Source organism: Sceloporus occidentalis, unplaced genomic scaffold (assembly GCF_023333645.1).
Source record: "Sceloporus occidentalis isolate IW3139 unplaced genomic scaffold, rSceOcc1.0.p SCAF_186, whole genome shotgun sequence".
NCBI lineage: Eukaryota > Metazoa > Chordata > Lepidosauria > Squamata > Phrynosomatidae > Sceloporus > Sceloporus occidentalis.
Window position 1 is genome coordinate 1099318 of NW_028317166.1, and position 16757 is coordinate 1116074.

Sequence of the window (16757 nt, forward strand, 5' to 3'; positions counted from 1 at the left end):
AGCAGATCTTCTGTGCAGCTGTATAGGAAGGTATACGGCTCAGTACCTCTCACACAGAGCCCTTTGTGCTCTGGGCATGATCTAGCATTATGATGGGATTCAATACCGCTTGACTTTTATAGCAATTAATAATCCATTATCGCACCAGAACACTGGCTCATTTATCTTCTAATTCCATATGTCACCCTGTTCTTCATTTACGTCTCAATGACCAGTTTATTTGCTCGGTGGAAATTTAAACAAGGTTTTTCTCCTCTGTTGGAGAAACCTCGTGAAAAGGCCTGGTAATGTTAAATAAATGAGCCACCGTGTAGTTCTCCTGTCTCCTTTTCAGACTGCCGTCTGGTACAGCGTGAACTATTAGAGGAAATGCCTAAAAGCTGGCTGGTCGGGGGCCTGGGAGAATCTGTCTGACCATTGTTTTTAAGGGAGAATTCTGGCTTTCATTCCAGACAAGTGTATGCTATGCAAATGCAAAATGCAGCACAATCCATGAAAAACATTGCCCAGTCAGGTTTCTAAAGCAATCAACAATTCCCAATACATATTTTTTTTGGGAGATATAATGGAAAAAAATTATTATTATTATTATTAGCAGCTGCATTCGTGTTGTGTTGGATGAGTTAAGTCTGTCTAGCTTTGACACATGGAATTAATGGGATTTGATGGCTCATCTATAATGATCCATATCTATGCGATGCCAATCGTTTCCAAGAGGGAAATGTGATTTTGTGTGCTGTGCCTGTTTATAGACCTTGGCACTAGCTGTTTACCAAGCGTATTATGTGAGAACCAATAATGTTAGATCTGGCTACAGAAATGTAGATTTATGTGTGCCACCTGAAGTATCGAAATACATAAGGCTTTTGGATGGGACTTGTAGTACACTATTTGACTGCACCTTCCCGAAACCATACAATGAAAGGGTTAATCCTTGCTCTCTATAGAAGCACAGTAATAACAGTAATATAATATTGTCACAGAATAACATTGAAGAATGACATGACGTTTTGATTAGATTATATAATTTTAAGTTTGCTGTTTAATTATGTTTGCAGTCGACTACATGAAATTGGTTTGTTAATAATGGATTGACTTTAAAATGACTTCTAGGTGCGTTTAACAGCAATTCACAACTATTAACAAGTAACATGTTTCTACTACCTGGATTTGATGTCAGTCTTTGGTAAATTTATTATATCTTTTTATTTATTAAAAAACATACGATTATATATATATATATATATATATATATATATATATATATATATATATATATATATATATATATATATATATAAATACTGCATAGTTCTGTGCCAACGTGTAAAACATGGGTATGATCGCTCATTAAGATACATGTCAGGCAGCATTTCCGGGATCAGCAATTCTGTTCCTATTCTGGCAATCCAAGATAAATATCATGCTTGATACAGTCTTTTGTTATATGATTATATTTGATTGCTGACTGGATGACAATTCCTCCTAACAGTCCTGTCAAAATGAAGAACACGAAATCAGAGATTGTTGGTGGGAACAGGTAGTCCTGGGCAGAGCTGGAAAATAAGACAATAGTCAAGTTTGGCAAATATTTAACCTCACCCAGAACCTAAAAAAACACATTTAGCATATCCTCATTCGTAGACTCTACACCCAGTCCCATCCTGGCCATTGCCCACTTGTCCTCAGGACAGACTTCAAAAAATGGCTATGGAGGGAACATAGACATGATAGTAGAAGAAATGCTTGCTAAAAATCTTGCTGCTGTTTTAAGATGCCCTCTGTGGCAATATGGCAGAACACGTAGTGATTGCTTTATAGGACAAGGCAGCTTACGTCGCTAATTTTCACTAAAGATGGTGTCGGCAAGAGAGTTGTGATTCCGACTTGTAGGCTCATGTGAATGAGTAAACCTTTAGTCGATTAATCCGTAGAGCGAGTAATTGTCATACCCGAGACCGGGTCACTGTGGTCATGGGAGTGGTGTATAGGCACACCCCTTCTCTGCCCTTTTCCCTTCCAAATGCCATACAGATTCAGGGGCTAGTCACACCCCTCATGTGGCTAGCTTCGCCTCTCCATAAGCCGCTCCCCTCAAAAAAGGTAGGCTGAACTGGGAATTTCCCAAGTATGGTGATTGTAGAGTCACAATGGATAACTTAATCTCGCCTCGTTAACACATACGAAGGGCGAGTCCTGGCCATAGTCACCTGCTAGATAGGTTCATTTATAATGCATATTTAAATTAGATGGGACATTTCTTATTAATTCACCTTCAACTCACTGCCCTATGGACTTTATTGCTCTGAGTTCTTTTAAAACACACTACTCATTATGTCCTGTTGGGCCGCTGTACAGCTCTGCGGAATATGACGTTGCTATGTAAATCAATAAAAAAGAATGACATTGGAAGCATGGGAAGTAGGGAGCAAGACGTTCTACGCGGATATACAAGTCCTGTATCTGCTCTGCGGCAAAATCTTGGCACCACCGTGTAGTGTTATGTTTCTTCTGCGCATGACCCTGAATTTAAGTTCTATTTCACTCTATTTCCATGGGTCCAAAGGGAGTATTGCTGAACAGTGTATACTAGACAACCATTTTAGGTAACTTGGCCTTCAAGAAGTAGTTAAACTTAATGTTTTCTCACTCAACATGTCATACCCATTAAGTACAATTAATCTTCTGGAACTATGTATCTATATACATAATATATATTAATAAGATGTTCTAAACGCTTGGTATGCAGTTTAAGCCAATGAAATCTTGACAAATGTTAATACCCATTGGTGATTCATAGAATTTTATGGGCTTGATGAAATGAAATATGTAAACAGGATTAGTTCATTCCAGCGTTTAGAATGGCAAGGAAGCTTGTGCCTATATATATATTATAGACGGACTGAATGCCAAAACATTTGCATTCAAGAACAAAATGCCATACAACTCAATGTTCTCAAATTCTTCTTTTTTTCCTCCAACTTTCATAACCCTTTTTTAATAAATATTTAATAAATACTAAAATTAATTCTTGTAGAAAAATTCAGCTAAAGAAAAACAATTACAGACTTTAATTAGATTAGAGAATTGACTGTCAAAAAAAAATCTCACCCCTTTTATTACAGACGTACCGGAATCTTTCTGACTGTAGTATTGACCCCCTTAATGGGATGTGTGGCTTCACAATCTGAACTTGTTCTTATGTGCAGAAAATGGCTCGGGTTTGGACGAAGGGGCAAATGCATATAATGGGGGGTTCTGTAGAATCCTCTCATGCATTTGCAAGGGGGACACCATGTAAATTTAAAGGGACCAGGCTGCTTCCATATGTATTAAAGTGCATGTGATGACTAGAATGTCCTTTTGAGTGATCACTTTCAGCCCACATCCCATTGTCTCCCATATAAAGTGCGTGGAAAGCACTGAAGCTGGAGTGAAAGTTTGTCTTATACTTGTTTCTCCTCTGTGTACACATGCAGTTTTTTGCAAGCGGTGTTACATGGAGCGACAGCAGGTAACATCAAATTCGCGTTTGATGAAATCTAGATGTTATTGTTATGCACACTTAGCAGTAAAATTAACCTTTTTGTTGGTTGTTTTACCTCATTACCTCTCTTTACAAGGTTAGCTTGTTTGCTGTTGACGCTCAATGAAAGCAGTGCCTGTTGCTCTCGCTGTAAGTGCCTAACAGCAGAACAAAAGGGGCATTTGGTCAATTGAGTCCATCCCTGCTAGCATCTGGCTGCTTCCACAGTGTGTATTAAAGTGTGTGTTAGAACATGACAGGAGCCCTGTATAACAAACACCACACACGGCCGCCAAAAAGCCTGCCTGTAGAACCTCAACCCTGTAAGTGCCGGTACAGCAGTTATAGGACCTCAGGGCATCAAGATACTCCGGTCTTAAACAAAGACCAACAAGAGAATTAAACTCTTATTTTATTGTTTTATTTGTTGTTGTTTTTTGTTGTTTTTTTTAGAAAATTGTTTTCCTACACACAAAAAAAACACAATTCAAAGAGGTTATGTAGATATAGTTGTTTTTTTTATCCTCGAGCCTTAGATACAGTGCTGTACACAGTAGTTTAGGTTGACATTGGCAAAAAGAATGGTTTTATCTCATTTTGTTGCAATAAACTTCCTTTATCTGCAGACCTTGGAGGCTGCTGTTGTTGTCAGTAATGTGATGTGACTTTACCTGCTCAAACACCACACTGAGCTGATGCTTTATGGTAATGCTAAAAAGTCTGTTCCTCCATAGACTTTCATTAGTCAGAGTGTACAGCTAGGTGATTAAGACTGAGGCTAAACAGTTTTACGTTATTTGGTTCGAATAGCTAATTTAATAATGTCCAATGTTCTTTATCCTGATCCGACTTTATTCTCAATGTTCTCACAATGTTTTTAATTTGTTATGAAGTGACTGAAACAGAAAGCTGATGTTTAACTTTCTAATATGTGACTTCTGTGAAGTTATATATGCATTGAAATATGTATGTGTGATGACGTGTCTTTTACTTTGCTGTGCACCCGGTCTCACATGGCTGTGTTTGTTTTCTTTGCAGGCTATGTGGTTGATGTTGCAAACAGATGAGCCTGACGACTTTGTAATATCTACTGGGGAGGTCCACAGCGTCCGGGAGTTCGTGGAGAAAGCTTTTAGGCATATCGGGAAGACCATTGTGTAAGCAAATGACAGACGTGCTAATATTATCTAACCACTGGTACCGCTAATGCATGTGAACAGCCATTTACAGTCTGATGTAAAATGGAACATTACGCAGAACCAGCGCACAACCTTACCCAGATGATTAGAGACGTTATGAGACGTGGGAATTTATGACTAACTCTGCAATGTGGGGTGTTCTTGGAAATGTGAAGATAAATTCAGACTGTAGTACAACATGTCCCAACTTTTTTATATTTTGGGGCCAATATAGGCACTTTGCCTGAAGGATATGTCACTGAATGGTTGATAGCAGTCAGAAAATTTAAACCTAGAACCCATGAGAGTTGGCCAGTGTGCTTTCTCTGTATCAGAATGGCAGATGACATAGAGCAGAAAAAAATAACTAGGGATTGGGTTATGATTGGAATATAAAACAAACCAGGTTATAACACTACGTTTTTCAATGCAAAATGGGTGGAAATATATTTAATCCACGGTTAGACCTTATGTGTGTATGTATGTATGTATATACTATGTGTATATGTGTGTGTATATATATATATATATATATATTGTGTGTATAGGAGTCAGCTGAGCTTAGTGAAAGGCAACTTAGAGTTAACAGCTGAGAGAATTGGCAGCTAAGGGGCAACAGAAATAGCAGTAGGCGAAATACTTGGAAACAGAACACAAATTAAGGCGCATTAGGAAAAAAGAGGATTTCCGGTGCGCCATTCTAAAAGTAGTATGATAAACATCGAAACAAGTAGATAGCAAAAATGTAATGGTCTACTTATCAAGACCACTTTTTAAGCCTTTATTTGTCAATCCAACACCTTAAAATGTAGATCTTTTTTAGGTAAAGGCTTACATGCGAGCCCAAATTAAGCTTTCATGCTTTGGAAGGTGTACACATCACAGGGTCATTTCATGACCGGATGATATAGGTGTTTCCCCCCTGCCAGAGCCGTGGTTAGCTCCTTTTGTGCCCGAGGCAAGAATGGAAAATTGTGCCCCCAGCTATTTATTTATTTTTTACAGAGTTTATTGTATTTACACTGCCCTCACACACTGCCTTTACACACACCTGTCCATAAACACACATACACGCTGTCTTTACACAGCCTGCCCATTAACACGCATATACACAACCTGCCCATTAACACGCATATTCACATACACAGCCCTTACGCACACCTGCCCATTATTACACATATACACATACACTGCCCTTACACTCGACTGCCCATAAACACACATATACACATATACTGCCCTTACACACTGACTTTACACACACCTGCCCATAAATACACATATACAGATGTGCATTAACACGCATATTCACATACATTGCCCTTACGCACACCTGCCCATTATTACGCATATACACATACACTGCCCTTACACTCGACTGCCCATAAACACACATATACACATACACTGCCCTTACACACTGACTTTACACACACCTGCCCATAAATACACATATACAGATACACTGCCCTTACACAAACCTGCCCATTAACACGCATATACACATACACTGCCCTTACACACACACCTGCCCATTAATATACATATACACATGCACATCCCTGCCTTTACACATACACACACCAGCTTACAAATACCTACACTGCCTACACACACATATATACACATACACTGCCCTTACACACGACTGCCCTTACACACTGCTTTTACACACACCTGACCACAGTGTTAAGATCCTTTTTCACCAGATCAGAATATTTGAAAATTGTAGATTCAATGTAATTCTTGTGCTCTTACTTTTACACAGATAAAAACAATGTAGAGTAATTTCTATTATTTATAGCAAATTGTAAATCCCCCCCCCCCCCAAAAAAGAAATAAATATAAGAACATGGTGAGATCAGATGTCTTTGATGGGCCTAAACAGTATAGTCATGGCTCAGCTAAAATTCTGCCCAAGCTGCTAGCACAAAGCTGATGGCACTCACTGTTTATAGAGCATAGCATGCATAGCTTCACTGCGAATACAAATTCCTGCTCAAGGCCAGATAATAAAATCATGATGGGTTTGTGAATACTTTACCTAATTTACATTTTTATTGTTTATTATGTTTTTCAATTTTCCTTCTTTTATCGTCATTGGGCCTCTCTGTACTTGCATACCAGGAGCAGCTGTACAAGACACACGACCCCTGCACCATAGTATTGGCCAGAAGGCTTTTCAGTGATTGGTTGATCAAAGACAACCAGTTGTACATTATTTGGCAATCTAGATCAAGGAAACATGTTTTAAAAGGGGCATTAAGTCGTCCTTTTTTTTCCTGGAACCTCACAGAAGCAGATGAATTCTTGGTTGATGAGTGGAAGCTATTCAATTTTAAATAACTGCTTACTGCTATGGTTGCCAGCTTTATATTGTAGAACAAGCAGTGATCAGACGGAGGTTTTTGGCACTGTTGCGTATAGTTTGAGTGATCAGTTAATTTAACACAGTTGTGGCTCTCCTGTGAATCGCATGAGTGAAAATGGAATTTGGCACAATTGCCCTAACTCCTAATGTAATATAGATGAAAATTTATGGTGACACTGCTGCGTGTAATAGTGATGGCTAATTGTATATGGAGATGATGCTGCTGCTCGTGACAAATAATTTTGCATGCTTGTGTCTCTTGTTTGTGATATCTGATTCCTGGGGAGTTTTTCTACAAAATCTAATTAAATTTGAATATTAATTTTGCAAAAAAGCTATTTTTTGGGTGTACCAATCCTACTTTCATAGTTATCTAGAGAAATAACAGAGCAATGTCCATGGGTGTCTTAGCTCACAGAAGATAAACCCAATACAGGGGAGACATCTGTGATGCAGCCCACCATATTCTTCAAAGTTTGAATTCAACATGGGGAAAAAAAGGTTTATAGCCTTGTCTATGCACAGTACACACAGCATGAACTTAAACAAAGCTTTCAATCATACCATGGCATCTGAATGAAAAAACCTGCCAGTGGAAAATAATGCAGCAAAAGATGTTTCGTAGTCTAAATATGCATAGATTCCCCCCAGCCCAACTTTCTAAAGGGACAGTCTTATGTCCCATAAAGCCCCCCTTGAAGAATACATTTTAAAATAATACATGTATAATGCAGCACTAGAGTAGATGTTTTTTCTAAAGTTTAAAGGGACTGTTAAGTGCCTGGTGGCGGCGTCCCCTCCACTGTCTGCATTTTGCGCCAGATGCGGCTTCTTGGGGTTATCTTACCAGAATCCCCCCATTTCTCTGGCGCACCATTCTTATTGCTATGGCGTTTATTTTGTGTGGAGTGTCGGCCCTCTCGCTGTCGGCGCAATCTGCATGTCCCATTAACACCGCTGAATACATTACAGTATCTACAGGTATGTGTGTCAGGCTCATTAATCTTCAGTCAGACAGAGATTTCTTTCTGTGTCATTTCATGGCTGGAAGAAGAAGCTGGTAGGATTCCAGATTGAAACATTTTACCATCAATCTTTTATGCACAGGGGGGAGATAAAGGTTAAACACTACCTCAACCTATGACTGCAGCGGCTGTAGTTAACTGTGTGCTAGAAGCCTTTGCATGCCAATCCTTCAGTCACTTCAGGGAACCGTGCCTGTGGATGGGCTGAAGGAAAGTCATCTGCTCATTTCTGCCGAAGTACGTCAGCCTGTTTCTTAACCTGTGATTGCTAAGTACCCAAGCTCACAACTCTTTGCTTCTGTAATTGACAAAAAGTGGCCAATTGACTTTTTGACAGCATTATCCATTACATCAAATTTCCACCAAAAATGAGTACCATGTGTGAGCCAGCTATCAGACCGTCACAGGAGGCTCCGCTTCTATCTTGTGCAGATTTAATAGCATCCTCCCCCATTCCACGCACGTCATCATTCTAACAGCAAAACTAATGTAAAAGAAAAAATATTTGGTGTACATTGGGCATAAAAGAAATGAGCTTATTTATAAATGTACTGCTGTACACAGAAATCATTTAATTTCTTTTTCAGTTCATGTTGTTTTCTTGAGGAATTTCATTAAAGAACCCATTGGAGCAGGAGAAAATGGCCAGACACCGGTACGCAGTCTGTGTCTTTGGGCGATGGCCAGCACTCCTGTCTTAAGTCCCTTTCAACAACCTCAAGAAACTGATGCGGCTTTATTAGAACTGAACTCTGCAGAAATAATCTTTTAGACAATTGCTCGGGGAATCCAAGAGTTTGCTCTAGCGCCTCTGACAAGAATCTATGTCAGTGTGTAGGAAAATCTTGCAATTACTTTAATATAGTCTATACTTTCAAATGGGATTCGCATTAAACCCGGACATTCTCACATGTCAAAGAACCCAAATTAATTGGCAGATCACAAACCTGCTTAAATTATTACTGGCTGTGGGTAAATTCTAGATATTACAAACACATATTGGTTGATACCTAATAAAATAATTAAATTATATGATCAAAAAGCTCCTTTGTAGACCCATTAGACTATATCAGAAGAACTACTTTTTAGTCACGGGACCATAGTGATGGTAACCAGTATACATATGGTTTTCTAGTATAAAATTCTGTCACAAAGACCCTTTTCTTGGTATTTTCATATGGGATTTGATATATGCAAGGGCATTTGTTAAAAAAAAAAAAATGCTGTGAGGCACAATATTAATATGTCAGGTTTATCCCTTATGTGAATATGTCGTCCTTCCAAGCACTTTAAAAGGGGTCTGCAGGAGGAAATGTTGACAGCCGTTTAACTGTAGCATAGATGCCAGGCGCCTCCATAATTATCCCCAGAGATTAAAAAGGAAATTATTTTTTTTTTTAAAAACCCTATGAGTTTGGCACGACAGATATAATTTGTTGCCTGACATAAATATGTTTCTGAATGTACATATATTTGTATATAACATTATTTTGTTTGCTATTTTGTCTTTGATCATTTTATACCCATTGTACAGAGCTGCAGAATGTGATGGCGCTATAGAAAATAATAATAATGCTTCACAGTGATTGACAGGCACAGGGAAAGTCTTTGAGCTATATATATTTTCTCCAAGTGCTGTCGCGTTTTATTGTCCTCTGCTGCTTGCCACAGAAACACTATTACTAGCCTGTATCACTTAAATGATATAAAATTAGGCAGGATACACCAAGCAGCTAATTCTGTCATTGATCTAATCCGGGATGGTTGTAAGTCTCTTCCCACATGGCGCTTGAAACTTTTATTGGCTAACTAAAGTATAATAGATTGCAAGCTTTCAAGACTATCTAGGTCTCTTCTTAAGACATATTATACAAGAAGAGACGTGGATAGTCTGAAAATCATGAAATCTATTATAAAGTAGTTCAATTGGTTAAAAAAACCAAAAAACTTTATACATCTATACAAGAGTCTAGAATGTGTGAGTGCAAGAGCATGGCCAGCAACATCTGTTAACTCCTTTCCTTTTCAACTGTGTGGTAGAACGTGCAAATGCATAGAGGGAATCATCAGAATACTTGCTATGTATTTGGTATTTTTCCCTGCCCCCCACCGATTGGCCTTGCAGCAGATTTGTTTCATCGAGCACATCTCCTGCTTATTAAAACACATGTGCGGGATCCTCAGCACCTATACAAACTGTGGCAAAAAGATCTCTAAGGCTGCATTAGGATGACTATTTTAATTATACACAGATACACTGACACATTTTCTGCATTCATTTACATCATAGAGACAAACTTGAATGCAGATAAGAATCATTCAGCCCATGGGCGTAGGAACCCCTAAAAATCTGGGGGGGACAGCATTTTCCCCCATCAGATCCCCACTTTCTCCCCATCTCTCACACTATCTACCCCCTCTCCCCCTTCTCACACTATCTACCCCCTCTCACACTTTCTTACTATCTACCCTCTCCCTACCCTCCCTTCTCACACTATCTACCCCCTCCCTTCTCACACTATCTACCCTCTCCCTATCGCCCCCTTCTCACTAGCTACCCTCTCCCTATCGCCCCCTTCTCACTAGCTACCCTCTCTCTACCGCCCCCTTCTCACTAGCTACCCTCTCCCTACCCCCCTTCTCACCAGCTACCCTCTCCCTACCCCCCCTTCTCACTAGCTACCCTCTCCCTATCCCCCTTCTCACTAGCTACCCTCTCCCTACCCCCCCCTTCTTACTGTCTACCCCAGGGGTGTCCAAGTTTTTTCTGCAGTGGGCCACTTCATCAGAATTGTATACGTGCGAGGGCCGCACTCATTTTTCACTGTGAGAAAATATGGCCTTTAATAAAATATGCAGATTAAAATAAAGTAAATGAAACAAAACCTTTACTTTTCCTCTCACTGATTTCTGGACCTAGAAAGTTTTGTGACTACAAATTCAGGATAATTAAAAATTAAATAGTTCTATTTACTCTAGGGATGCACCAAAGTGAAAATTCTCGACCAAAACATTCACGGTTCACTTAGCCAAAACCGAAAATGACCCCCCACCTTTAAAAATAATAAAAAACCTACTTTTATAAAAAATGTGAGTTAACACACCACAATTGGACAAAAAAAATTAGCAATATGACTTGGCATGATAGGAGTGTGATTGTTAACAGCAATCACACTCCTAGCATATGCAGGCAGCCAGTACATGCTGGTACAGGGTGGCTGTAAGTGATGTGCAGACCCCATATTGCTGGCAGCAACAATACACAAGGGGGCAGCTAGCCAGGTTTCAGCATGTACTGGCTGACTTGGCATGATAGGAGTGTGATTGCTAACAGCAATCACAGTCCCATCATGCCTAGGTTCCAGCACTTACACATCCATGCTATCACACACACACACTCCTTCATTCATATACTCATTCATTCACAGATTCATTCCCTCAATCACGCATACTCATTCAAACACCCTCCCTATCCTCTTACCTGCACTGCAGCTCCTCGATGCCGCTACAGCAGGGGGCGCGGCCTCCCTCTGCGTTCTCTGGTACTGCACAGAGGAAGCAGCATGTGATGTCACGTGAACTCTGCTGAGTTCCGCTTCCTCTGTGCAGTACAGAAGACCCTCCCACAGGTAAGTAGCAGGGCTCTTGGTGCGGAACGCGTAAGATCGGTTGCCCTGGCTGCCGATTTTACGCGAGCCGCACCTCGAGGTCTCGCAGGCCGCATTTGCGGCTTTTCTATTGGGGGGGGTCCTACGGCCCTGGGGTGGATTTCTTCATTATCCGTCCCCCCCGCATGAGTTACTGGGGGGGATTTGCCCCCCCCCCCGGTTCCTACGCCCATGATTCAGCCCACTGGTCAGCATATTTCTCCTGATGTGGAGACTTAGACCTTAATCAGTCCTTGGTTTAAGTTTTAGATTAAGGATAGCCTAATTCCCATCCCATGCATGTTTAAATTCCCTTTATTAGGCTTCTGATGGGAGGCTGTTCCATTTATATACCACCCTCAGGAAAGTAAAAGTTCTTTACTTCCTTACCTCCCTTATTCTGTGATATACAAATCCATAATGCACCCTTTTTGGTGTGTTAGACAGAGGAAAAAATTTGGAAGCCTTAAAAGCCATTCAGTTTTAACCATGTAGCCAAACAGTAGGTAAAGATCACTTCATAGTATTTCCTATTACAGGTTCTCCATTGGATTAATTTTGTGTGTAGACTCGACCTGTGCAAAATGTTCCTACTTTAACATAGTTAATGTCTCTGCCAAGCATTTCTGTATCCCTGCCTCCTTGCCTTGCAGCTGCGCTTCTTCTCTTGCATCATTTTGTTCTACTGTCTTCTTTCTTCGTTCGTGTCTTATCTCTTGGTCCGCTTCTGAACCTGCCCTTCTGGTAAACTTCCACAAAAGGGACGAAGCCTCTGGGCACCCTCTCCCTCGACTGGGGGCTGTCACTGTGGCTCTGCCAGATTTCAGATGTGCACAGAGAGACCAGAATAATGCAGATGGATTCTTGGAGAAAGACAGGTGCAGAAACATTTCTCTTTCCAGAGAATCAGTGGACATCAGAAAAAGGGTTGAGCCACTGGAACACCCATTCCACCAATCGAGGAGAGGGTTACCTGGAGACTCTGCCTCTTTCACAGGGACGCCAAGTTAATAGAAGCGGACGAAGAAGGATGACAGGAGGAGCAGTGGATGAAGACAGAAGAACAAAAAGATGCAAGTGAAGAAGCAGGGCACGGAAACAGGGACACAGAGAACTTGAGAGAGAGAGTGAATAAGTGTGAGAGAATGTGAGTGGGAGTGTGTAAAAGAGCATGAATGAGTGTGGGTGGCGACGAATTTCATTTCTGAATGTGAAAAGCCCTCCGAATTGTGTCCAGTCCAAAAGACAGGAAATGAAATTCAATGTCCAAAAACGAAAAAATGTAATTAAAAATGTGTCCAAATAGTTTTTTGGTCCTTTTGCACAAGTCTGTTGTCTAGTCCAATAAAGGAATTTTCTTTTGCTTAAATAAAGTATAGTTGCCTTATTGCCGTTGCCTGATGCCATCCTTGTTGTGTTTCATACTGCCGATCCAACACTTCAGTCCCGGCCATCCATGTGGCACACACAGCTGCAGGCTGCTGAATGTGAGAGCACAGTGCATCCAGAAGGCAGACGCATGTATGTCATTTGTTGTACGCTGGCCTTAAAGTGGCAATAGTTGATTTTGACTGGCAGTCTGTTTTTGCTATTTTTGTATCACAATGGGTGACTTAAGGCAAAAATGACTTTTATGACGTAAGTAACGGTTTTGTCTTTAACTTGATGTTCTGAGGTTTTTTCTAGTGCTCCTAAATATTCAAATACCGCACGGTTGTATGTGTAAATGATTCACTCAGCTCTAAATACCTGTGACTGGAAAGTCTCTCGGCTTTGTATAAACCCATAATTTCTCCAAGTTTAGGGGGGTTACTCCTCCCCATCGTCCAGTGCCGCTCTATCCTTAAAGTCCATTGCTGGCTTATCCTTAAATTATCTGTTTACATGTAAAATATCCTATTTGCATTCAGCAGTTGAATGTTTTTGTTTTCACTTTGTTTTATTTTTCCTAATTTCAAATGCACATGTCAATTTTACACTTAAGAAGAATGTGACAACTTTGGAAGTTATTTTTGTTGCATTTTGGCTTTTTGCCTTTGTTCTTGCTGTTAATGAGTTTACGCACTCCCGGGGAGAGGGGATTGACACAAGGCTTGGGGTTGAAAGAAACAGCCAAATGTTTGTAATTTAGTGTGCGAAAGCAGCTCTGGGCTCAATAAATGTTTGTCATCTTTACAGGTGGGAAGGGAAGAATGAAGATGAGGTGGGTCGCTGCAGTGAGACGGGCAAGATCCACGTGAAGGTGGATCACAAGTACTACAGGCCCACTGAAGTGGTAAGTGGGGCTTTCCACTCCTTTCCCTTTTACAAGTGGATAATCTAATCATTCAGCCAGTCATTTCCAGTGTTTGGTCAGCTGTCCAGGTCTAATTGACCTCCTGCTGCCAACCTCTGATAGCCAGGCCACATGCGAACCTTGCTATGTAATCTCCATAACCCCTCCCCCCAAAAAGTAGAAAATGCAGTTATGTGGAACGTGGAAGTATTTTTCCAATCTGATATATAATTTATCCTATTATAATATTTATTGTGATCATACATGTTTTTCACTGTGAAAACGCTGGATGTGGTGACATTCTGTTGTCTATTAATTGATTTATTCTTTAAACAATACAGCTCAGTATAATAGGAAACACAGCTACAGAATCAGTATTAGCATAAATCTTTAAGAAACACATTGAATAAAACAAGAATTAAAAGTAAATAATTGTCATTGCATTCATTTTTATAGAGGGGAGTTCTGTATTTTTGTTAAAATAGGGGAGAGTTAAAATGAACAAAAACATTTACAGTTTAATGACAATAAGATATGTTTATGTTTACCATATGCTCAGCCATATTGGTAAAGAAGAACAGGGTCCGGCTCTTGCAATTACTAATATAGTTAGGAAAGATTGGCATATTCCACAGCACAAGATCATGTAATAATGTAATATAGGGGAATTACTGTTCCTTTAATGCAAAAAGCTGTAATTGAAAGTAAAAATCTGGCTATTTATTATGTTAACGTAGGTGTTAGCATGCTGTTCCTACTCTTTCTTGTCTGATGATTGAGATTGATATAGAAGATATACATTAGTCTGTTTGGGAAATCTGTATACATTTTAAATCTTAAATTAATTTATTCAAATGATTTTCAGATTAATGTCCCCTACATAGTTGTTGTTGATAATTTAATTAAAACTTTTCTATAGCGCCAACAGTTTGTACAGTCCTTCTTTTTGGTAGGGGCTGATAGAAATTATTTCTAAGTACTTATACAGATTTTGTCTTGCTTTGTACCGAACCCTGGTAAATAGCACACTAACATTTTGCAGCCAAATATTTTTTTAATAATTACAATCAAAAACCATGTGACAGATCCACTTTTATACACAAATGTTTTAAAAAGCTAATTCCACCTCCTGAATATAAATGTTACCCCCTGTTAACTCACTTTGTAATGATGTCATGTTTGCATTTATTCTGGTCACTCTGGCCAATCTGATGCAAAAAGGAGTGTTACCTTTAAATGTCCAAAGGTTAAACGTGTAAGAACAATAAAACAGAAGTTTAAGAAAAAAATCCAAAGGTTGAAACGGTCCCGAATTAAGATTGTATCACGCAAACATCAACATGTTCCCATGGTAAAAAAAGGATTTGATTTGCATAGATTTCACATAAGGCATTTTTAATCCAATTATCCCTCTGACTTCTCCCATTTCATAACTCTTCAACAAGTTTCTTGGCTGTCTTTATAGATATGAGCTCATTCTTTCAATGAGTGACTTTTATGTAGCTTTGAATTCCTTTATGTGTGTACACTTCTCTGTGATGATCTGTCTAGTAGAAGGGAAGCAAACGAGAGGGGTTTCCCAAGATTGCCAGGTAGCTATTGGACAATTAGGGATTATTTTTATACAAGATGCTTTATATATAGAGATTTTTGCAATATCACTATCGCAATTAACAGCAGGAAACTCAAAAGTAAATGTGTTGGCATTTGTCAATTACAAAAATATAACTAGTAATATATATATATATATATATATATATATATATATATATATATAGGGAGGCATTACCAGAATTAAATGTTTTATGAAACCCGGAAGAACTGAATTTGGGGTTTATCCAAACTGTAGGTTTTTATTAACTTTTTTAGACTTGATATTTACAAAGAGCTGTGCGGGTCGCAAACGCAAAGTTTTATGTTTTTGTTTTTCTTTAATTTATAGAAAAAAATTTCATCGCCTGTAAACTTCTGGTTTTGTTCATGAAACTTTTACTGTGAATTTGTTTAACATATCATCAAATCTATTTAGTTTGTTTTTTTGTGTGTGTGTGTGTATATATATATATGACTACTACTACATGCACACGCTGAAATCAACATCTGCAGTTGCCTATAAGGATCCCCTAAGTCACAAAGCTATGCTTCACCAACCAGTGAAATGACTTCTGCATGTTACTTAATTGGGACAGCAGAATTGTAAAGAACTTGATGCCATAAGCCGTGGCCTATCTTGCTAACCAATGCTTAAAATTGTTTACATTTTAATGTAAAAGTATCACCCTTGTCCACTTTATGTGACAAACAATTTCTATAACTAATAGGAACGTTGTGAGCTACATCTTCTGTCAACATAGTAGTTTAAGACTCGGATGAAGAGCGACATTCTTTGTAAATGGCAGTATAGTATGTATACATACATGCACAATACTATTCTCTTCTTGGCTACACTGACCAACTTACATCACCCGATAATATCGTAGAAACTTGTGAATGCCTTCTCACATTTGCAAGATCTATGCGAGTATCATGTTTAATGCAGGTGATTCATATCCGCATTTGGAAGTGATTGCCCCGAACAGGCCTTGTCAATGTGTCAGAGCTTCATTGAGGGTTTACTCTGGGAAGTATGAGTTAATACAGCAGCCTCGTAGCTCAGTGACTGGTCAGTGCATTCCGTGCTCTCTGAGTCTTGGCTATTCATACTTGCACAGGTGATATACATGGCCATCCCGGCT

General features: G+C 39.3%; 1 protein-coding gene across 1 annotated transcript in view; it reads left to right on the forward strand.

The window, feature by feature from the left end:
• LOC149278671 (GDP-mannose 4,6 dehydratase-like) overlaps window positions 1–16006 on the forward strand; it is a 184800-nt gene extending 168794 nt beyond the window's left edge. The window contains exons 9-11 of the mRNA XM_089501888.1: window positions 4565–4683; window positions 13926–14022; window positions 15965–16006. Coding sequence (XP_089358014.1) covers window positions 4565–4683; window positions 13926–14022; window positions 15965–16006 — 258 coding nt within the window. The remainder of the gene's footprint in view (window positions 1–4564; window positions 4684–13925; window positions 14023–15964) is intronic.
• Window positions 16007–16757: the final 751 nt, after the last annotated feature.